This window comes from Furipterus horrens, unplaced genomic scaffold (assembly GCF_987537825.1).
Source record: "Furipterus horrens unplaced genomic scaffold, mFurHor1.1.pri manual_scaffold_3, whole genome shotgun sequence".
NCBI classification, from domain to species: Eukaryota; Metazoa; Chordata; class Mammalia; order Chiroptera; family Furipteridae; genus Furipterus; species Furipterus horrens.
Genome location: NW_028327173.1, coordinates 158,222,337 through 158,247,572, shown reverse-complemented (window position 1 = coordinate 158,247,572; position 25,236 = coordinate 158,222,337). Strand labels below are relative to the sequence as shown.

At 36.7% G+C, this 25,236-nt stretch overlaps 1 protein-coding gene across 1 annotated transcript in view; it reads left to right on the top strand.

Moving 5' to 3' along the window:
• Window positions 1-25,236, top strand: part of WDR72 (WD repeat domain 72) — a 178,704-nt gene that overhangs the window by 18,726 nt on the left and 134,742 nt on the right. The window contains exons 9-12 of the mRNA XM_090270624.1: window positions 1,539-1,680; window positions 3,263-3,508; window positions 5,393-5,613; window positions 7,981-8,176. Coding sequence (XP_090126750.1) covers window positions 1,539-1,680; window positions 3,263-3,508; window positions 5,393-5,613; window positions 7,981-8,176 — 805 coding nt within the window. The remainder of the gene's footprint in view (window positions 1-1,538; window positions 1,681-3,262; window positions 3,509-5,392; window positions 5,614-7,980; window positions 8,177-25,236) is intronic.

The following is a 25,236-nucleotide window of genomic DNA, read 5'->3' as shown; positions in this document are numbered from 1 at the left end:
ATGTAGCAGTATTTTGGCCCTTAATATTCTCTAAAGATACATTATAAAAACTTTCTACTAATATATTTAAGTTTGGGCCTTCAAACATGTATTTTCTGACTAAAAACTGTCACTTTCTTACACTTATTTTTTTATTAAAAATTTTTAAATTACAGTTGACATTCAGTATTGTATTACTTTCAGATATATAGAATAGTGATTAGACATTTATATAATTTCCAAAGTGATTACATGAATAAAACTTTCCTAGATGTCTTTAAATTTAGCACCAGCAGTTGGTTTTCTTTTCGGTGTACCTTTTATAAATCAAGAGTAGTTTTTGTTTTTCTAATCACTTAATTGTTTTGATCCCTTGTGCATAATCTCTATATACAATCTACCCGAAGAACATCTACCCTGCACTGAAGTACTGGGGAGATTCAAACCTCATTCACTAGTGAAAGTATATCTTTCAGAGCACTGGTTCCCCATATTGACACTCTGCCTCAGCAAAATTCTAACTCTCTCTCTAAACATATAGCATTGATATAAACTATAACTATACAATATATGATGTATATTTTATTCATATTAATAACACATAATACATATTTTAACAATTTATGGGCCCATTTTTCCTTGTGGACACTTAGGAAATTTGAAATCAGGTAAGTTGAATCTGAAAAATGGTCAGCAGAAAGTGGAAAGTAATGAACAAAACAAACAAATGAACAAAATAGAACCAGAGGCATCGAAACAAGGGGCAGATTGACAGTGACCAGAGAAGAGAAGGAGGGGGAGAAAGGGGGTAGAAAGGGAAGGGTCTAGTCAAGGAACTAGTATAAATGACCCATGGACATGGACAATGGGGTGGGGATGGACTGTGGGAGAAGGGGTGGGGGTGACTGGGGCAGAGGAGAGCAATGGGGAAAAAAATGGTACAACTCTAATAGAATAACAATAAAAAATGAAGTAAAAAAAAGAAAGTGGAAAGTATTATATTAACTATACAAAATTACTATCCAAATATTAATTGTTGTGATTTTTACTGACAATTGGAACATAGAGAAATCAGGTCTTCTTGACAGTAGAGCATGGTTATTATGATATGGGCTATTGAGTCAGAACTACTGGACTCAAGATCACTACTGTCTCTATCACCTTAGATAAACCAAATTCTTCACTGGCAGTTTATTCGTCTGTAGAGTGAAGACAATGATAGTGCTAACTTCACAGGATTATAATGAGGATTATTTAACTGAATACATGTAAAGCCCCTAACAATATATGTAATACATACACAGAACATGTTCAATGAATGTTAGATATTTTTATTAACTCTCTGAAGTCTAACTGATGTTATTTCTTTTCATTTTATACAAACTTTTTTTGACTTGAATAAGAGATTATAAGTACTTGAAAAATTTTAAACAGGAGGAAGTAAATGCAAACAATTTAGTTCATCTATGAAGTTCTGTTCCTTCATTTAAAAACAGTGGCTATTATTTTATACTTAGATATTTTCCTACATAAAAACTAACTTTTTTGTTTTGGACCAGAGCCTTCCCTTTGTTATGGGCTATATGAATGAAAGGAAAGAGCCTTTTTATAAGGTACTTTTCTCTGGAGAAGTCTCAGGAAGAATTACTTTGTGGCATATACCTGATGTTCCTGTATCCAAGTTTGATGGTTCTCCTAGAGGTAAGACGATCACATGTCTCCTGACAACTAGTTTATAATTAACTCAGTGTTTTTTTAAGTTGAGTCACAGGGGCTACAAACAAGTAAAATTTCCTCATGTACTACTTACTCATTAGATGCTGATGTAAATGGCTTATAGATCTTATACAATAATATAACCAATATAATACAAAATAACATTAATTTAACATGAGTAATATTTTACTGAAGTAAAATGAATGCTGGCAATAATGACATAGGGAAGGCTGACACATCATATTTATATTTTTGATTTTGTCATGTCTATATGCAGTACTCTTTTTCAACCAATTTCTCTGTTGGGATTATTCCAGTGCTTGGAACAGCAAGCACAGATATTAACCTGGGCACTAAAACATTTGGCAATTTGAATGCTAACTAGATGATTTAGCATTTGCTTATTTTAATTTTTCTCAGAATAAAAAACTGAAATCATCAAAGTAGACCTTATTGCGGAAAACTTTCAAACTCCTGAGAGTATGTATTCCAAATTGAGGAACCCCGTCTTATGCACTCCCTCTTATTCCAAAATCAGTGTGTCATCTCTGTGAATCATTGGCAGGGGCAAGGCAGAATCAGGGTTCTTTATACCTGAATTTCTAAGAACAAGTTTCCATTAGTAAATAATTTCACTGGTAGCACTTTTAGTGTCCCTGTCCCAAATGTTTTCAAAATGGTTAATTTAGACCTAGGTTAATAAGAAATGGGTCAAGAAATAGACTTAGAGCTTGGTGTAGCATGTGGAAAAGTTTCTTATAAGTCATTCTTAAGAGTTAAAAAGTATACCATACCCACTGCAGAGGCTGCTTGATGGTGGCTCTAAGATATTTTATACTGTTCTATTTATAGCAGCAGAATTAAATATCTAGTCAACCTTCTTTATAATTAGAACCAGAGACATTTATGACAACTCTTGGTACTAGTTGAAGGTTTAAAGGTGGAGGTTTGCACGGTCACTGTAGCATGTGTACTGGAAGGTCAGGGAGGCCCTTTCCTAGAGAGGTAGGTTGGCTTTATCTTGCCTTCTCTGCTCCTGAATGCCAAGCCACTCTCACTTCCTGAGCTGACCTGAGTCCCAGTTTAAATGCTCGGGCAATCAGCTCTATAACAAGGAAACCAATGCTCTTGGTGGCCATAGATAGTTGCCTGGGCTATGGTATGATTTGGAGATACTCCTGTCCTTGACATTTAAGGAATAAATTTCTTCCATTTTACCTCACACAATAAAAGAACCCAATTTTCCTTCTTAACCTTGCTAAGGCAAATAGAGAACTCACGAGAGTGGTCTAACACTCTACATCGCTGCAAGAGTCTCAGTTTTTTTCAGTTGACCTAAATCTAAAATGAATGCACTAATACACATTGATTCTTCCAAGGCTCATTGAAGGACAGAGAACCGATAAAGTTTCATTTTTGAGTCAAGATGGCGGATGGCAGGAGAACTTTTCTGCCTATAGCCCATTATTAGAATGGCACATGTCTCTAGGCACCCCCACAGGACAGTGCCTTGAGAATATTTTCCAAATCTATGATGACTATATAAACCAATTATTTTTCCTTTCAGAGATACCAATAACTACCACCTGGACCCTTCAAGATAATTTTGATAAACATCATATCATGTCACAAAGTATTATCGACTACTTCTCTGGGTTTAAAGATGGAGCTGGAACTGTGGTAGTCACTTCATCAGAGTATGTTCCAAGTCTTGATAAACTAGTATGTGGCTGTGAAGATGGGACTATTTTCATTACACAGGCTTTGAATGCTGCCAAAGTGGGACTTCTTGAAGGTGGTTCTTTATTAAAAGGTCATTGAATTTTATTTAACCCTATGTATTTAATTTATCTAAGTTTCAACTTTAGCAAGCTGAATTAAGAATATTTCTGAAGCTTATAAAAATCGCTGGCATTTGCTAATAAATTTGTTCTTTCTTTAACATTAAAATTTAAAAAATACTAAAAAATTACACATTTTTTTTAGTCAAACAGAAGGTTATACAATGAGAAGTATGTTTCTCCCCTTCTTTGATTTTCTTGTTTTCTTCACCAAAGGCAACTGTTAATACATTTCTTTATATCTTTCTCAAAAGTTTTTATGCATATATAAGCATATACCAGCATAGCAATATAAATTCTTTAATTAGTTTATACAAATAGGAACACATTCTTCACACTTTACTGAAATGTTCCTAAACAAATCTTAATAAAATATTTTGGAGTACATCCTTTATGAGTTCATTTTAAATGACTAATAATAGTCAAATTTTAATTTTTTAAAATATCTTATTCATAAATATTTAAGTTTTTCTTGGCTTTGACTGCTAGGACAATGCAGAATTAACTATCTTTGCACATATATGTGGGTAAATCTATAGTATTAACTCCCAGAATTACTGGACCAATATTTGTATCTATTTTTAATTTTGAAAATACATCCAAAAATGTTCTCCAAAGAACATGTATCAATATACATGTGTGTCTACTAACCTTAGCCATCTTTGTGTGCTATTAAACATTTTAATATTTACCAATCAGTAGAAGAAGATATCCTATTTTAATTTTATTTCTTTGTTTTGAAAACATAAATATGCTTTTGTACATCTTTGTGCATTGCAATAGCAATAAGATACTGCTATCAGATCAATGGCTGCTGTTAAAAGTTAGTGAAGAAGCTTAAGACCTTAGCATGTTTTTTACCAATGCTGATTTGTCTTATCCAAAAAACAAGCAAAAGGTTACATTTGACTTGTAGGTTTTATTTTCAGTAACTATAATATGAATTACTATCTATCTTGGTTTGCTCAGGGGATATAAAGTAAGAGCATATCTGATGAAATAGAAGTAACTAATGATTTTTCAATAGAAGTAATAATGACTCTTTGGGACTCATTTTTAATTTGAATACAGAGAGTTTGTGGTCTGTAGTCCTATCCAATTTTTTTTTAGATTTCACTAATGAAAGAAGAAACAGTGTGGAAACTGGGTATCGATAGCCCTGAGTTCTAGTACAACTACGGTACAAAATATCCTTTCCTCCTATGTGCCAGTACCAAGAAATTATGGACCACATCTTATTTATTCCACACAAAGTAAGAGTGATAATTAACTCAGTGTTTCCAGGTGCAGTATCTGTGGCTTAGAGGGACAAAGCAACTTGTCCATGGTGACACACCTATTGACTGATAGACCCAGAAAAACAAAGCCAGATCTGATTAACAGCAAAGCCATGCTCTTAAACATTATGCTGTGCTTTTTCACTGGGATTCAAGTCACTTAACCTCTCTGAAACTCAAATACTTTATCTGTAAAGCAAAGAAGTGGAACTAGGTAATCTATAATATTTTTGAAAGCAAAAATATTCTGTGAAACTTTTCTTTTATAATCATGGTTGTGCTAATTTAAAGTACAGCAGTAATGTTCTAAGATTTCTTTGTAGAGACAAATGTTCAAAATTGTTTGTTCTTTTTACTTGCTAATGTCCTTAAAAGAATTAGTAGACTTTTTCGTCAGTAATGATCTGGCTTACGAGGAAGCGCTTGCCTTTGAGATGATCCAAGAGTTGTTCACTAATTTGTTAGCCAACTTCCTAGTTCTTGTAGTTTTTTTACCTTAAAATTTTATAAAATGCTATCCCAGGACTATCTCTTGAACAAAAATAACTTTTGTATTATTTGGTGTTGGTCGTTTTTCAGATTCCCTTCCTTACAAAGTTCTCAAAGGCCATCAACAAAGTGTTATTTCATTACTTTATCCACATGGTCTCTCTTCAAAATTAGACCAAAGTTGGCTGGTGTCTGGGGACCAGGACTCATGTGTCATCATGTGGGATATCTTTACTGAAGAGATTTTGCATAAATTCTTTTTGGAAGCTGGTCCAGTAACAAGTCTTTTGATATCACCAGAGAACATCAGAGTAAGTTAAGAAAAAAGAGTAAAATACATCACATAAATTTAAAAGCTTTTTAACATTACAAATAGATTATTTTTATGCAGTTTTCTAATCTTTTTATATTAGTTTTATTATTACAGATTATACAAATATTTTGGTTCTAAAGCAAAGGTTTTGTTAACTCTTGGCTTTACAAAGGCCTATTAATTCTCCTAAAATATCTACATTCTTTCCTTTTTTTCCTCCTAGTTCTATATCTTAATTTTTAATGGAATTATCTTGTCTTTCTTAATAAAATTATAAAAGTAAGGACACTCAACTTAAAAACAATTAAAATATTTACAAATAAGAAATTAAATTTTGCCTTCCACAATTTAATAATAATATCGATAATTACATTTTCTTTTTCTTAAGTCAGTTTTTGTTTGTTCTTTAATTTATTTAATAAATTATAAGCTTTAACAAATTTATGACCATCTACCTTGTGCTGGGCAAAAGAAAATATTTTCAGGTATAATTTTCCTATGCAATGTGAACTTAAATTTCATAGCTCTTTTATATTTGTTACAATATTAACAGCCAACTTTTGAGTTTCCTGAGTTTGTAAGTAAGTTGATTGGTTTGTAAAAATTATTTCTCCTTAGTAATATTATAAAAAATCAGCTCTAAAGTAAGCTTAGATAAAACTTATGCTGTATTTTTGTAGAAAGACATAAATAAAGCAGTGTATCAACAATACAAACAACTTAATTAAACAGCAAAATAAAGCCAACTGACTTAAAAACCAACAAATTTCATGGGCTGATTTGGGATATCTTGATATGTCTTTTATTCCTGAGGTTCCCCTCCTTTATCTTTTACTTTTTTCTAAACCATTTTTTTTCTCTCTCAACTCTAGGATGGTAGTCCAAATCAGTTCCCTTCCTGATCCCTTTTACTTCTGCCTCAGTCATAGATAATTTGACTCTAAGGAACAAGACCCATTCAGACCAAGTCAGATTAAAAAGGGAGGTTATTTAAAGGGCATAGGAGACAATCTTTTTATATCTAATATGAAACACTACAGCAAGGACCTGGAGGAACTTGAACTTGAATACAGAAACCAAGGTTACTCCTTGAATCTCCCTACTTCAAAAGTCTGCTTTTCTGTGATTTTTTTCTCTTGCTTCTCCCTATGACTTGTTTTACCTTTACAATTTAGATGCCTACCAAAAGAAAAAATTCTGATTGGCCTTGTGTGGGCCTCTAGTGTATGTATACTCATGGCCTTAGGATTTGTGTTCATGTGTTATGTGTGTGTTCACATGTGTATAAGAGGCTATGCATTGGGCAGGTACTCCAAGAGGTAATATTTGGGAGGCAGTACCATTTTCCCCCTTCTACAAGTCCAGGCTCTCCCCAACTAGTCACCTGCCATTTTGTGATTTTTTTTTCTTCAGGATTTCTGTAGTCTCCTTAAAAAGAATTAGGAAAAATAACATGCTCCCCAATGCCCTATGGACTATGGTTAATGATGGGCACTGGATGATTTTTAAGGGATCCCAACTGATGCTTTAATCATAACAGCTGGAACTCTGGCTAGTTGGCTATGTGAAAGTGGGGGTATCCATATACCAAGGTGATTAGAAAAGAGACAGAGAGGGTAGATGAGCCACTACCTTCTCTCCTCCTTACCTGCCCTACCTGCTCCACCACATTCATGGGCTATTGCACAGAGCTGCCTTATACATTTTTCCCCAGATTAGCTTCAGCAGTACCCTGCATGGATGGTTTTGTCCTAAACTGTGCTCAAGGTAACCACATGCTGACTTTTTTCAAAGTACCTTAAGATTCTTTGTCCTATGAGCCTATTTTTGGTCCTTATGTCTTTGAGCCTGAACATTCACTGGGAACTATCTAATTGTGTCTACACTGAGTTTCCTGTTTGGATTAGAATCTGTAGAGTTCTGGGAACAGCACCAAATCACATTTTGAGGCTTTAAGTGGAAAATACTAGCTGATGATACCCTTGGGCCTAAGCTTGTGTCTACAAATAGCTTCTTTTTGTGGCAACAAATTAGTTCTGGGGTTTATTTTATTCTGCATTATTTCCGATGTCTGCCTCACTGACTGAATTTGCTGAGTGATGGTAAAGTCCTTCATTTATCTTATACGTAGGTCTGGCCTGGGATTCTTCTTTTTACCTGCATCTCTTGACCTTCCTGATAGGCTCTTGTTTAAAGCTCCCTCTTAGAGTATTGTGTCGAGAGGTGCCGTACAAAGTGGAAATGTCATTTTATAAATGGGACTTTAATACACATTTTATATTAGTAGGGGGAAAAGATCTGATTTAATTTTAAAGAAAGCATTTGACTATTTACTTACAAAGAATATCATTTATTTTTTCCACAGCTAAGAAGTAATCAGGTAATTTTCTGTGTATGCAGTGACCATTCTGTGGCTCTCTTTCACCTTGAGGAGAAGAGGTTTCTCTTTTGTGCCCGGAAGCACCTTTTTCCTGTGAGGATAATAAAATGGTACCCTGTTGAGAATTTTTTAATTGTTGGATGTGCAGATGACTCTGTTTACATCTGGGAGACTGAAACAGGTAAATGGAAGATTTACCCCTTTTCATCCTTTATATATTTATGCACTGAACATTTGGCTAGGTGGAGAATTTCAGAGAATATGCTGTGATGACCTCACTTGCTTCTGCTTTTGGTTGGGTTGCATTTAATGACTTCAGTTGAAGGCTGATGTGGAAAATAAAACAGAATGGCCCCATCAGATCCTGACCAACTGATGAACAGCTGACAGGGCAGTGCACAGGAATGATCCGGATATATCTGGAAGCTATAAATAAAAATATACGTTATCTACTTGAATTATTAACAAGAGAGAAATTTAGTGTCCTATTAGTCTCAAATTATCATTAAATTCTGCCTTCTTCAGCATACCCACCATCTCAGCAACATTTTGAGTTAATTGATAACCAGTAATAATGGAATATGATTAATTACAAAACTCCAAAAAGTTGAGTCAGGGAAACTGAAAATCGAGTGGCTCAATTGAACTCCTGATATCATAGTGAGGCAAATGTATAGTTTGAGCCTTGAAGCTTTTAAGAAAGTTTTGTTATATAACTTGAGAGTAAGACATTTCAGGCAAATGCTGGGAACATATCAAATAAGTTGAGGTAATTAATAAATGTGAGTCAGTGGAGTATGCTGGAGAGTACATTCCACTTAAACCATTGCATAATTTTTATTGATTAATCAGTGGTGGTTTTATGTTGGGTGTTATTAACAGACTGGATAGTTTACTATATTATAGTTTAGAGCCATACTTCACCAAAATAATTGCTACTTTCTTTACATTTCACTTTCATGTGTTAATGATGATGGCTAATGTACTGGTATATAGCAGATGCAACATAATCTGCCTTACACACGTACCTCACTTTATAGCTTTAACAGGATTTCATGCTAGTTTCCCATTAGATTGCTACAACCTCTAGGATAGAGGGGAAAGATCTTATTCTCCATTTGCTTGATGAAGAATCTACAGCTCTGATTTATAAATGTGCAACAAATATGAGGGCCCTCATTTTTCTGTGCAAGATATACACAAAATTATGAGAGTTTTAGAATTAAGTAATCTGTCAGCTTGAGTGACAATTAAGTATCATGGATGAAATGGCTATAAACATTGGGCTTGCCTACAGGGCCTGATAACAGACAGATACAAGACCTTGGGCAAATTGCTTGGCTTCTCCACATGTCAATTTCCTCAACTGTGTAATGAGAGTAATAGTACTGCCTTCCTGTTAGGATTAAAGGGACTAAAACCTGCAATGCTTGTAACAGTGCTTATAGGTGTTGCTAAACCCTTTGTAATAGTTAAATATTATTTTATTATCATCATTATCGCCAAAGAATGCAGAAAAATCTTGACTTCTGATTGTGAAATCTGATGTAAAACACAAGCACTCATAAATGTGTGCAAGTTGCATTGTTTTCAGTTGTGAATGCTTGCTAACCAAACATTTTTCCTAGGAAATAGAATTTGGCAGGAATACAGAGATATCAGGACACTCACAAGTGTTTGTGGTTCTATTGCCCCACACGGTACTTTTTAGGGCTATGTAGCTTTTTTAAACTTATTTTTGAAAGGTGGGAGCAGTAAAGGAGGGAAGTCAAACCACTAGCACTTCTTGAGACCACATTGATTACCACATTGTATTTTAATTTTATTTCTTTTCACACTCCCAAAATACATAATCAAATATTGTAGAACATTTGGAAGATACAGAGAAACATGAAGAAAAACAAAAAATTCTATGTCACCACCTAAAGGTAACTGCCATTCATATTTTGATCTACTTTCTGTCAGACATTTTTCTATGTCAATAAACAGATGTCTAGATTCTGTTTTAGTCACAGTCTTGGCAGGAAACTGAATTCAGCCCAGGTGGGTCAAAGGAAGAGACTTTAATGAAAAGACTATTATTGGGGTGCGGGTAGGGATTAGGGAACAGACAAGGAATGGAGAACGAAGTCCCCATCACCCAGACCCTGGCAGTATCAGGAAGCTTTTACCACCTCTGGGGCTAAAGTGGCAAGAGGAGAAATAGTGTTACGGGAACGGGAACACAGTGTGAGCTGAAGTGGAGGAGGCGTGGTCACTGCCTGAAGTGATGGAAGAGCAGCAGCTCCCGCCAGAGATGGAGAGCTGGAAGAAATTCTCTTCTCTCTCTTGAAGTCACCTTTATAGCTGAGTTCAATGGGGAGGCCGAGGGGAAGGAAGTGCAGTACTTGGCATCAGCTAGGGGCACAGAGCAGGACACAGAAGGTAGGGGAAGGATGTGCATAGGTGATCAAATGGACACTAATCAGCCTACTGGTTCTTATGGGCACATCATACTTTAACTAAGGAATCTCCTACAATTAGTTATTTATAGTTTTCTTTTTTTTCCTTAGATATCATGTGGCAATTTATTTTTGTATCAAACCCATGTCATAATGTTAACACTGCTTATATTTCCATTCTCATCACTTACAATCCCGCTTCAAACCCAGGCTTCAAACCTGGGGTCCCACCATGGCAAATCATATGCATCTCCCTGACTGCCACCTTTGTTCCTCCTGTCCCATAACAAAATACCACCCTCAGTGCCTCTTATTGTCCTGCCTAGAAAATTCTCAAATAATTTCTTTTTCTTTCCTGATTTCACTACATCTGAAAAGTTTATCATTTCATGATTTGGGTTTTAACTGACAATTGCAGTATATATATTTTCTTTTTCACTTTAAAAAATTTTATTGTTGTTTAATTACAGTTGTCCCAATTTCCCCCCCATTGCTTTCTCCTGCCCCACCCACCCTATTGTTCATGACCATGGGTCCTTTATCCATGTTCCTTGACTAGACCCTTACCTTTCTTAGTGTTTTCTATTTTAAAAGTTTGTTTTAAAATTATTATATAAAATAACATGCACTATGTCCCCTTCCAGTATTCATTATTTAATATCAATAGTTAATTGGTGTGCCATATTAACTTATAGAATATTTGTTCCAAATGAGACAGTGAGGCTGTTTATCTCTTCCTTATCTACATTAATAGTTGGTGAACAACCATAACCCAACTTACGATGGAGCCTATGATTTGTGAAAATATTATTAATGATTCTATCAGTGCCTTTACATTTGTGATGGGCCTCTTCACTTTTAAAAGAATCCTCTCACTGATGGTCTCATCTGAGCCCCACAGTGCTCCATGTAGGTGGCTGGCCACGTGACTTTGTTCCCCACACCTGTTCCTTTTATATCAGTTCATGTCATTCCTTTCCATCTTGTGTCTGGTATTAGCTTTGTTTTGGCTTCCATTTAAACCTGAAATTCCAATTTTGCTTAAAATTTAATGATTTATTTTGCATTCCTAAGCTGGATTTTGACTAGCTAAGAGGCATTCATCATGTTTATTGTACTTGATTTATATTTCATCCTTTTCCTTAGGTGGAAAAACGCATAATAAGGAAGGTTTTCCAATTATTGTTTCATAAAGTTAAGGGGGGAAACATCAGCTAAGACCAGAACAGTTAGTGTGAAAAGACATCTACGAGGGCATGGAACATGTTTGCTCACTGATGTGCCTGACACATGAATGAATGAATGAATGAATGAATGAATGAATGAACCCACATGTTCTTGGTCCTCAGTAGATTATGAATGAGTTCATATTAACATAGGCCAGTTGTGGTGGCTCTTAGACTGTGGCTTCTCAACTGTAGGTGTATGTTCTTGGCTTTCGCCTCCAAGTCTCCCCTAGAATTTCTGAAATTCACAGCATATTTCACCTCCTCAGGTAGAAGCCTGTGTATTTTCTACTCTAGACAATTTTCTCTGAGTCTTTGCCTTTCTGCCTTGCTAAAAGTTTCAAACTGAGTTCCATGTATGAACAGACCTGTCCTTTGCTTCATTTCTTCAGCACTCTGCCTCCTCTAAATACACGAAAGAGGAATAAATTGACACTAAGGCATTTATCAGATCTTTCAGCACCAGAACAACTCCAGAGCCCACAGAGAGAAAAATAGGAGGTGTCAGTGGGATAAGGGTTAGGAGAAATGAGCCTAGAAAGAAAAGGCAGGGGGACAAGCTTGGAGCCAAAAGTAAGTAATTTGCAACTGTGCCCAAAGTCTGCCTTGGCAGAAGGTTGAGGGAGGGGTGGGGTGTATATATAGTCCAGTTCCTGTGCCACCTTTTCATACGTGTTGAGAATGAGTTATAAGACTTTGGCTTTTCACAAACACTTTATAACAGTCTATTCCTGCTTTATTCTGAGGTTCTTTGGTAGAATGTGCAAACATATTCTAGAGCCATTTACCCCATGCCCATTTTATATTGAAATCACAAGAGGTGCTTCTTTCTGTGACAGGTGGCATGATCAGATGCATGCCGGGGAAAGGGTCAGGATCATAGATGCGCATGCCATCTCATGGAAGAAGTGAACAATCAAAGTCGAGGCGTATTTATGTCACAGTGAGGGCCCTCACCTTCTGGTTCTAAAACTGCAGCTCTTCCAGGTTGGGAGTGATGAGGGCATCGAGTTTTGCTTATTGATTTGCTGGATGTCCCATGATGGTTAGGCCTGATTAGGAAGGGAAATAATTGGAGATGTCATTTTGATTAATCTTTGATCTCCCACAGTATGTTTGGCACTGACATCTCCGGGCAGCTCTGTCGCCCTCATTGCTGTGAGACACAATAGGGATAACGTAATACTGATTTTTTTTTCCCCCTAAAATACACACCAAAAATAAGTCTCAGCTCTGAGCTCGTTGTTCTTTTAGGAATTAGATTTAAATAATTCTAAGAACTTTTCTGTTCATAGTAATGGATTTTCATAGCAGAAAACTTTTGTAATGAATTTCTTGTGTGTTATTAACATTATTATTATTATTATTATTATTATTATTGTTATTATTATTATTGTTATTATTATTGAAGGTTTTCTGTTAAACTTGTGGCCTGTGTTGTGAAAAATGCCATATTAAGCAACTGGATTTTATTTTTGTGTGGAAAAGTGAAACCTGACTTGCTTGAAAACAAAATACCTCTTAATAAGATAGGTAGAAAAACTGTTTTTTTTTTTGTAAAGGGCTAAATAGTAAAGATTTTCAGCTTTGTAGGTCATGTGATCTCTGTTGCAACTACTGAGCACTGCTTTGGGAGCACAAGAGAAGCCACAAACAATTCATAAAGAATCAGGTGAGGTTGTGTTCCATAAATCTTTATTTACAAAAGCAGGCAGCAGGCTGGATTTGGCCTGTAGTCACAGTTTGTAGAACCCTAAGACTGATGATAATTCTTTTTAAAGATCATTAGTTTCATCATAACTCATTCTTGGGCAGTGTACAATTTTTAATTGATTACACTTCATTGATTATATGGTTATATTCATTTTGCTAGTGAGGAAGTAAAGCAGACAGAGCTTGTTTGAGTCTGAAGGTCCCACGCTGGGTGTTGGTTCCGATGTGTTCTCTACTGTGCCACACAACAGGCACAGTTCTTGCAGATGGAGGCCAGCTTTTCAAGACTGTCAAGCATGGAATTAGTTAAGAAAAGCTGCCAGGAAACCTGCTACATGCTCTCCTGAAGGAGATGATCTCTGTCTATTTCTCAGAGCTTGGCTCTCAATTTACACCGAGTTCTAACGGCTCTGGTCATCTGATTTCTCAGATGACAGATTGGAAACAGCAAATTACAAGTGGGGAGACTGCTAGTGGCAGGCACTCTGATAGCAGAAACGACAGCTGATGGGAAGGGAGGAGAGGCAAAACTGTGTATCTCTGCTCAGGGCATCTTCCCTGTGCTCATGGGAAGACGGTCACCAGAAAAAGGCTGAAATTGTTTCCCCTGTTCAGGAAGCTCTTAGATGTGCCTGCACAGGTTATACGGAGCTTCCACTCCACTTCTCATGATGCCTGCGAGAGAGCTGGATTCTCCTTTGCAGGCATTTCTGACTTAAGTAGTCATATTTAAATGTATTAATTAGATCGATGGTGTATTCCAGATGTAAGGAAATCTCAGAAGCAGCTTGGGGCCTGGAGTTCAAGGGCACTGAAGTCTGGTCAGCGAGCTGGTAGAAGTTAGGGTGAATGTGAGTCTATTTTTGTTCATTTCTTCCTGTTCTTGCTCAGGTAATGTGAGCTGTGTGACCGTGAGCAGGAAGCGTTACTCCTGTAGCCTGGCCTGAGCACCCAGCTTCTGCTTATGATATGGTTTCTGTGGGAGAACACATTCTTAGTTTTGAAACAACCTTCTTTTACGCAGGCCACTGGAACAAAGCCTACGCATATGAAATTGAGGAAGTAAGAAAGAAGCTAATACATTTTGAGGTTATTTTCACCACAGGGGTTAAATTCTCTCTCTCTTAATTTATTTTTCTTAGTAAAATTAGTAGCAGTTAGCTAGAAAAATTATTCAATCTACTATGATGCCATATAAAATGAAACATTTGTTTTTCTGTGGTTTCAAAGTACACAGTATTAAAAAGACAATTACAAGAATTAAACCATTAAGAAAGATAACTTGAGGTTTGTCAAGTAATAGCTAATAGTCATATTTTTAGAAAATATCTACTGTTTAATCTTCTACTCTATATATCTGTTTGCTCTGATTGTTTAGGTTAAGGGATATAGCTATATGCAGGACACAGTTTACCAGAAATATGCAATGAGTTTTTTCCAAATAATGTGGAACCATGTGGTTAAATTCTCACTTTGCCACACAGTGTCACTACATGGACAAGTAATTTTTCAGTCCACAACTTTTACTTGGTCTTCTTCTTTTATAATATATAGTATATAAAATTAAAAATTCCACTAGTGACCAACTCTCTTATTCTGAGGGGTGTTTTTTCTTGGTTTTCCCATCAAGGTCACTACTTTGGGGATAAAGTTACATTGTGTTAATGGCTTTGTCAGCATAACCAGAGTATGATTTTCATTATATGCATGTTAAAGGTAGGTTTGGGATATATAGCAGTTAATAGTTTTTTTTGATGTGTCATTTTCTCAAAGCCATATATATTTTTAATATGCTTTATTGATTATGCTGTTATAGTTTTCACAATTTCTTTTCCTTTTGTTCCCCTCCACCCAGCAATGCCCCTCCCTCCAGTTATCCCCCCCCACTTTGTCGATGCCCATTTGTTGTGCATATAGTTCTTCTCAACATCTTCCTGTCTACTCCACTCCCTCCTATTATGCTTCCTAATTCCTGTACCATCTCCCTCCCTTTCCCCCTTCCCCCTCCTTGCTGACCTCCCCCCAAAATGTTCCCCATACCTATAATTCTTTTCCCACTTTCATTGCCTACTTAGTTTGCCTTGGTTTTGGATCCCTAGCTCCTGTTGTTGGTTGTTGTGATACAGTTTTCATTTTAATGTTCATAGTTTTGATCTTCTTTCTCCTAAACAAGTCCCTTTAACATTTCAGATAACAGTGGTTTGGATCTGATGAACTCCTTCAGTTTTACTTTGTCCTGGAAGCACTTTCTCTGCCATTCTATTCTGAATGACAGTTTCTCTTGATAGAGTAATCGTGGTTGTAGGTTTTTGCTTTTCATTCCTTTGAATATTTCTTGCCAGTCTATTCTTGTCTGCAGAGTTTCTTTTGAGAAATCAGCTGATAGTCTTATTAGGACCCCTTTATACATAATTGTCTTCTTCTCTCTTGCTGCTTTTAAGATTCTCTCTTTATCCTTAATTTTTGACATTTTGATTATAATGTGTCTTGGTGTGGTTCTCCCTGGGTCCAGTTTATTTGGAACTCTCTGTGCCTCCTGAACCTGTTAGTCTATTTCCTTCCCCAAGTTAGGGAAGTTCTGCTTCATTATTTTTTCACATGATTTTTCAATTTCTAGTTGTTCTTCTTCACCTTCTGGCAACCCTATGATTCAGATGTTGACCCCCTTATAGCTGTCTCATAGGTTTCTGAGCCTCTCCTCATTTTCCTCACTTTTTGTTTCCTCTTTCTGCACTGGTTGACTGTTCCTTCCCTATGTTTCAATTTGTTGATTTGATCCCTGTTTTTCTTTCCCTCACCACTAGTTTCATATGTGTTTTTGTTTATTGCAGCAGGACTAGCCTTCAATCCTTCCTTGTCTTGTTTAAGATCTGCTGTTAGATCTGTAAGCACTCTTATAACAAAGCTCTGAACTGTGCCTCAGATTAGATATTTGCTGTCTGGTCAGCTGCGTTACCAGAATCTCTATCATGATCTGTGCCATCCTGACAGTTTTGTGTTTACCTTTGCTTCCTGGGCGGGGCTGTCACACCTCCTACTCTATAGGAGGCGGAGGCCCATGCACTCGTTACTACCGTGAGACCCTTCTCACCACACTGTGTCATTTTGTGTGGGGGTGGGAGTCTAAGATGGATTCCTGCCATTCACTCTCTGCTGAGAGACTGGGAGCCTCCTCCTCCATCCCCACCCCCTCTGGGCCTCACAGTCCAAGGCAATGGGGGTTGCCTTCCCTGGCATTGGAATTGCAAGTTGATGGGTCTGGTCTGCAGCCAGGGGTGCTCCCCAGGTGCTTCTTGCCTCCCCTTAAATATGGGTGTCTGTGCTTACCACTGTCCTGCCGCCATCACTGCTGCTGCCGCTGTCAGCACAGCTTGACCTCTCTGCCCTGGCTTCGTCCCTCCTATCCATCCGGATGAGCACCACTTCTTTATAACTTCATACGTTGGACTTCCACTTATTTTCTAGAACTTCTGGTTATTTATGGTTTTGCGATAGTTGTGAAGGGAGACGGAACGTGTCAGTCCAGCCCTTCATCTTGGCCAGAACTCTCCTGTATGTGTCTGCCTCTGTGTCTTAGGTAGAGCTGTCGCTCATGTTATGTTATAAGGGGTGGAGCTTAAGGATTCCTCAGTACAGGGCGACTTGTTTCACCACGTTGTAGCGCTGTATGTGGGGAGGCATCTGAGAAGGAACAATGGCACTTGCCCAGCACTAACCTCTTTTCCAGGCATGTCTCCCACTTCTGTATGGGACTGGTGCCTCTCTAGCTGTTGCCCTGGCTTTTGTTCCCAGAGTGGATGGGTCTGCGGATGTTCTAGGACTCTGGGGGGTCCTTTAAACAAGTGGGTCTGCTGAGTGATCAGCAGTTTTTGCCTCCGCCCCAACCCCCACTGGTTTGCACAGTCAGAAGCAATGAGACTTTATTTTCCCCCAGTGCTGGGACCTTGACCTGTGCGGTCTGGTAAGGAGCTGGGAACGCTCCCCAGGTGTCCCTCCTGACTTTTAAAAACATGTTACTGTGCTTTCTGCCAGCCTTCCGCTGCCACCGCTGCTGCTGCCACCACCACACCGTGTCCTCTCTGCCCTGGCTACGCCCCTCCTACCTGTATGGATGAGTATTTCTTCTTTATATCTTTGTTTGTTGAACTTCCATGCAGTTTGATTTTCTGGAACCTCTGGTTGTTTTTACTGTTGAGGTAGTTGTATTCCTTCTTAGTTATGGAGGGAGGTGCAGCATGTGTGTTTATGCCTCCATCTTGACCAGAAATCCCTGTCATATTACTTTCTTGTGGTAAATTATAGACAGAACCCATTTGGGAAGATTGTTTTCAGAAAATAAAAAATAGGATATATTAAAGGACAGGGTGGGAGTTTTCCTAAATCACTTTTTCTAAATCCTTTTTTCTTTATTATAATAGTTATTATGTTATTACTCAACACATATTTTTAGCTTACTGCCTATTTTTTGGAATCTTTATTTATTACTATTGGCCCTAGTTATTGCAGCTACATTATAATTTGGGATTTTGACTTATGTAGCATTTTGTGTGTACATGTATGTATGCAGAGTCATATGTACACACTTGTATGAACTTTATCTGCAATTTAGCTGCTAAGTATTTACACAGCTGTCAAAGTTTAATGTCCTAAGTAGGAATTAGTATCCATTGGGTTTATGACCATGAGCCCTGGGATTCAGACTCCTGGGCTTGAATTCTTGTTCTAGCCTTTAGAATCCACGTTATCCCAGTAAACTTTTAACTCCTCAAAAACTCACCATCTCCTATATACTGTGTGTGTGTGTATTTTAACTACGGTGTTATTCAACTCCACCCTTTTAAAAAAATCTCTGGCATCTTAATATATGTTAGGCATGTTATTATGGTATTTCCAGGATGTCTGTGGAGCATTTTGTATGCTCAGAAACAAGTATGAAAATCAGTATTATTTTATTCTAATGATACAAATAAATATTTTCTGTTCTTAAAATTATTTTCACAAATTAAGTTGCATCCTTCGCTGCCTTTATTGTTTCCCTTGTCAGTTGCTCTTCCTGGGTTTTACTTAAGTAGAGAAAATCCTTGGCTGGCTTATAATCAGTTTTAGCTGGCTCCTGCAGTCTGATTACTCTTCTGGATCCTGTGCTAGCTGGATATGTTTGTTACATATCTGCATTTAACATTCTTCGGGCTTATCCTACAACAGGAGAAAGAGGAACACGTTAGGATGGCTGATCTGTGGCTCCTCCTTAGCTTGAGCCCCCCACCTTCTGTGAGCATTTTATAGGAACATTTGGAACGTTAGTGGGTTTCACAGCTGCCATGTTTGGCAAAATAAACCCAAAGGAGCCATCTGCCCCTCCCCACGCTGCCTCCTTTCAATTCCCTAGCAACTTCCCAGTAGCCAGCTGCCACAGAGATGATTGGAAAAGCAAGACTCAGTGGACTGTAATGATTGTTATTCTCTGGGAAAACAGTTTCTTTGATTTGGCTGCAAGATAAAGGCTATTGGGTGCACTTGATTCATCTGAGTGTATCAATAATATCCACCTTGTACCGTTAACTTACTCATTAGGATTTGATGGGAAAGATCTTTTGTGTTTCTAGGGGTGAAACAGGTAAAAACAAACCCAAAAGTCCAATTGTACACTTGGGAGTGGTGAGCAGAGAATGTGACTGTGGGAATGTTGTCAGATTTTATCTTACGTGCTACAAAAAAATGTTGGTTGCTAATCTCAAACTTGTCAAAAAGTCCCAGGCATGGATTGGCCTGCTATTTTTCCCAGTCCCTCTGACATTCAAATGCAAATAGACTCCATTCCACTCAAGGCCCATGTGCTGGGAAGACTAGGGGCTTGTTACAGCCATTTGAAAGTGTTGGGTACCAGAAGCTCCACTGAGGGACACAGGATATCATCTTATAGACAGTTCATTAGTTGAACAGATTTTAAGTTGCTTTTGTAAACTTAGTTAAGTGAATTGTACTTTATCCTTAAAGAACATTTATGGGTTGAGATCTTGAAGAAGAACTGGAATAAGATTTGACAAAACAATTGACCTTTAATCTATGATTTACACTACAATTTAATTTCTGTTAGTTATCACATTTTTTTCTTCCTTCTAGAAGCATCAGCTGTAAGTCTAGTTTGAAAAGCCTGTTGTTACATATTTCTTATGTTCTTGTCTTCATTTCTTACTACTATAACTGTTTTCTCAATATGGGTTTGTTGGTAAAGTTATCCCTTATCAATGATTTTATAAAGGAAGTTGTGCTTTTGTTCAAGCATTGGACATAAAAGAATCTTTAGTAAATTACAACCTAATCATAAATGACATAGACAAAACAATCAGCAAAATTGGGTGTTTGGAATTAGATGACTTAGCTTACCTGTATAGCTTTAAGGAGAAATTAAATACATGAGCAGATAGACATCCTGTATTCTGAAAAACTGAACATTTTGCCAACTTATCTTAGAAAATATCTCTTTCAATAGCTCTGACCTCCTAGCTACCAATTATTTTGAATACAAGTCCACATTTTTTTTATTCACAATTTAAAATCTAAAAGGATTTATTTAATTACTTATCTACTTATTTATTTTTGGTTCATAGTAAAACAAAAAAAGGAAACTTCAAATCGGGCTATTTATTTTACTATGTCTGAATATTATTTTCATTTTTGCTGCAGATATATGACATACTTGATTACTGTCTGCTCTCCTAGACCCTGCTATAGCTATTGTAAAATATACATATGTGCATTATCTTATATCTCCAAAATCTGAAAAATCCTGAATTCTGAAACCCTGTGGTCCTAAATGTTTTAGGTATGGAATTGTGGGCACCTATTTTCTTTTTCTGTTATTCTCCCCAAAGTCATTGATAGTTCTCTACAAAATACCATCTTTGTTTTCTTGCCTCTCATTTATTTAACACATTGTAATCAGGCTTCTGCCTACACTAATCCTAGTGGGACTATTCTTCCTGATGTTACCTCACTGCCAAGTTTAGCTGTCATTCTCTAGGTTGCAGGTAGTTGACCTGTCTGAAATCACTGTCAACAACACCTTCTCCTCTCTCTCTCCACCCTCAGCCTTACATAACACTGTCTCTCCTAATGGCTAACAACCCCCTTTTCTCAAGTTGTTTTATTTCTACATGTGCTGTCTATATTATTCACTGAGTTTATTTGTGTTTTTCTTGGGCTGCACTGTCAACATAGATTGTATATGTGTGTATGCGTGTCTGTGATTGTGGTAAAATATACATAACATTAAATTTACCATTTAAACTATTTTTATGTGCACAGTTCAGTGGCATTAAATACGTTCACATTGTTGGGCAACCATCAGCACCACCCATCTCTGGAATTTTTTCAGCTTCCCAAAATGAAACTCTGTACCCATTAAGCTTTCCCCTCAGCCCTTGAATAACCACCATTCTATTTCTGACTCTATTAATTTGGCTACTGTAGGTACCTCATATAAGTGAAGTCATACAGTATTTGTCCTTTTGTGATTGACTTACTTCAAGGTTCATCTATGTTGTGGCATGTGTCAGGCTGAACAATATTCCATTGTATGTATATACTACATGTTCTTTACCCACTTATTTGTTGATGGACACTTAGGTTTATTTCCACCTTTTGTCTATCCTGAATGATGCTACTATGAACAGAGATGTACAAATGTCTCTTTAAGACCCTGTTTTCAATTCTTTTGGATACAAACCCAGAAGTCAACACAGGTCTTTTAATTATTACTCACATGTCCTAAGAGGTGGGTTATGGCACATTGTGGTGTAGAATGAGCAGTCACCCAGAGTGAGATCTTTCCCTGACAAAGGGCCACAACACAGTATGGAGGAAGATCAGGTCATTTTCTAATTTAGAAATAAATTTTTCTGCTATCAGCCTTTGTTCTATCTATTTCGTATGGCTCCTTCTATGACATAAGGTATATGCAACTACATACAAACCACCTACAGGAAGTTGCAGCAGATGACAAGCTACAGAAACAGTGATGGTGGTGGACAAATGCTCTGGCTAAAGAAGAAGAAGAAGGAAGTAGTTTTATAGTGTTAAGAATCCACCAAAGACCACTGGAACCCATGTAGCCATTCCATGAATGCCCTAACCTATAATTCCAGAGGGCATTATGGTTTCTTAGCACCAATGCTTTCAATAACATCCAGTAATAAACTTGGATAAATTAAAAGACAAATTGTGTGCTATATTTCTTGTAAGCTTCCGATAAAACACAGAATTATGTAATATAGTCCAGAGGTACCAAAAAAAAAAAACAAAAAACAAAAAAAAACAGGTAAAATTAAAATGTTATAGGGCAAATAAATTGGGACCATCATCATTTTTTATATTAACTATTGAAAAATATCCTCACTGATTACCTTGTTAGTCAAACCCTGTCTTTCATTCTCCTCTCCATTTTGGCAAACATCTACATTGCACTCAGCCCTGAATGTGCCATTCCCCGTGGTGTGAGGTGAAAAGGTAACTTCACTGCAGAGCATCACCACCCTTTCCTAGCTTTTCAGTTAAAACACCTCCCCTAACCACCCTCCCAACCGCAGTATATATAAGTACCCTGAAACTTACCCTTTCTGAACTTCACTTTCTTTGTACCTTGCTGCATTGTTTCAAGAATTAAATGTGCTATGTGAAATACTAGTCACAGCACTTTGCACTTGAAAGTACTCAATTAATGGTAGCTAATGGTAATTCTGATGATGTTAGAAGAATGAGAAGATATATATCTTGCCAATAATTCCTAATGAAGTAATCAAGTGACTAAAAAGTCATCTTTTTGATGTAGTATATGATTGTTTAATCACCAGCTATTTAGTGAATATCTTTATGGTTCTTACTACTCAGAAAATTTAAAAGCAAAAAATGTCTAACCAGGCTTCACATTTATTTATTTTTATGATTTTATGCAGTAAGATATTTAGTCATTTTGTTTGAGGTGGGACTTACACTTATGAAATAGTGAAAAAAGAATAAAAGAAGAGATCTAAATAAACCTGTGGTCAAGAGTAAAATTACTGCTGCAAATCCTAGTGGTATTTCCTATCACTACACACATTTATCAGCTTAAAACAACACCTATTTATCTCACAGTTCTGTAAGTTGGAAGTCCAGGACTCATTAGGTTCTCTCAGGGTTGAAATCAAGGTGTCAGCCAACTGGGATCTTAACTGAAAACTCAGGGGAAGAATCTGTCTCCAAGCTCATGCAAGACCTTGGGAGAATTTAGCTTTTATGGTTGTAGGTCTGAGATCTTTGCTGGATGACAGCCAGCTGTCAGTCTCAGCTCCTAGAGGCCATTCTGATCCTGTACATGACCTCATCCATCTTCAAAGTCAGCAATGATACTTTGAATCCTTCTTATGCTTTAAATCTCTCTGACTATCCTTTCTTCCACCAGCTGGAGAAAACTCTGCTTTTAAAGGGCTCACCTAATTAGGTCTGGTCCTCCTGGATAATGTTCTTATTTTAAGGTCAGTTGCCTTAAAAATCTTAATTATATCTGCAATGTCCTTTTTTGTCATGAAGTAATATAACCACTGGGGTGCTATTTCATTATATTCACTGGAGAAGGAGGGTCATTAGGGATAATTTTTAGAATCCTGCTCAGCGTATTGGCGCTTAGGTCGGGTAGTTTCTGGACGCTCCCCTGGGTAAGTAGATCCATGGAACAGAAGAGTAAAGAGATGGAAGAAGCCTTTTGGGTTATTGGGAGCAGAAGCATGGAATGAAATTTTACAAGTGGCACTGGGAAGCCAGGACTGTAGAGGGTACACTGAGATTTGGTCCTTTCAAAACAAAACCCTGACATGCCTGCTGGAAATTTGGTTGCCCATTATTTATCTGAAGAAAACCACTCCCATGTTCCAAGGGGACATTCATTGCAGTTAAAATGTTTTTGTCCTTTCATCTCCACCATGTTCCCCCAAATCCCTACCAAAAAAAAAAAAAAAAAGACTTTACATATGACTTCTTTCCTCACCCAACATCTTATTCAGGAGACTGTACCCCAATTTTTTCTTTTCCAATTCTCCTTCTCTTTCCTAACAAAATTCCAGATCAACTCAGTAAAATATTTCCCTAATTAAATTAATTGACACCAGCCCTGGCCAGGTGGCTAGGTTGGTTGGAGCATCATCCCAGGGACTCAAAGATTATTGGTTCAATTCCTGGTCAGAGGATATACCTAGGTAATGAGTTCAATCCCTGGTCGGGGTACATCTGGGAGGCAACAAATTAATGCTTCTCTCTCACGTTGATCTTTCTCTCTCGCTCTCAAAATCAATAAATATCTCCTCAAATGAGGATTTTTAAGAAGTTAATTGACAGCAGAGTGAATAAAATGATAGAGTCAAATATTTCCTAAGGAACTTAACCTTCCACCAAGAGCATGAGGAAAGAAAAGATCTGTTTTTGAAATATTTTAAAATTAAAAAATGAGCATGCCTGGTGTAAAACTTTGAAATAATAAAGTGAATGATATTTTCAATACTTTTTCACATTTTGTATAAAATACATAATTATAAAGTTATGTTATTTTAGTGTTTTGTATATAAGTAATTATAAATTTAAATATATACTGTACATAATAATACAGAAACATTTCTGTTAACATTCACTTTTTAAATTGCTGGTAAATTGTATTAATTTTTAGAGTAGGGTTAAAAATTAAAATTTAGTCATAGTAGATTCTGTGAGGTTAGCACATGTTTAAGAAAAAGTATTTGATAATAAATTCCTTATCCAGAAAATTTACTTTAAAATTAATGTATTATTTATATTCCTTTTTATATCTCAACAACTTTAAACCTCTATATGTTTTGATCCTTATTTTTTTTCTTTCACTCCACTCCCACCTTTTTATTCTGTTTTTCTGGAGGTCAGTGGTTAGAATTGGATGTGAGGGCTGAGTGTAGCCCAGTTGATAAATCCCAGGGTTGCTCTGAATGTGCTGGAGGCAGTGGCGGAGCTGAGGGTAAGGTCGCAGTGGTCAAGGACTTTATAACAATGTATTTTATCTACCCTTAAGGTATAGAAGGTTGATGTAAAGCCTTTCCTGACTTTGTTATCATATTAGGGCCTTTATATAGAACAACATAAGCCACATTCTCCACAATCGATGTTACAGCTGAATGTATTATGTTCAATTATATTTAGGAATGAAGTATGTGCCTTTATGCCTAACAATATTTTCAGATTCATTTTCTCCCCCCACTTAGCTAAGTTTGATATCTCTAAGATCCCCTGTACCTCTTCAGAACCCTTATTAGCTAGACATTTTCTGGAGTAAGATGCAGTAAGATGTTTTGTTAGAAATGAGGCACCAGGTTGATCACCATATGTTTATTTGAGCAAGGCAATAAACTTCATGTATAACTGAAGATAAATGATAAACTTACAAAAGACCCAGTGGTCAAATTCCTTGATATGTGAAATTTGATTATAGCTGTTAATCAGTTGATTTGTTGAAATCCGATTTTATGAATTTGACTACTAAATTTGGTAGATGAGGCCATTAGCCCGTTCTGTTTTAAAGGGAATCATTTCCTAATATTGTGGTGAATTCAGTTAGAAAATGCCAGCCTAATGTAAAAAAAAACCTAACTCTAAAATGTATCCACTCGCACGGTCTTGTTGTTAAGTTTGTTTATGTAAATATAATTTATACCCATCACAAAATAGGAAATACTCTTTTCAATTATTTTTTACAATAGCATAATAAGCAGAATTTTAATTGTATGTGTTTTGTTTTTTGTGAAACAAATTGTTTAAAATTTGATGGTTTACAATACATGTAATTTTAATGGGCTGGGAGGATT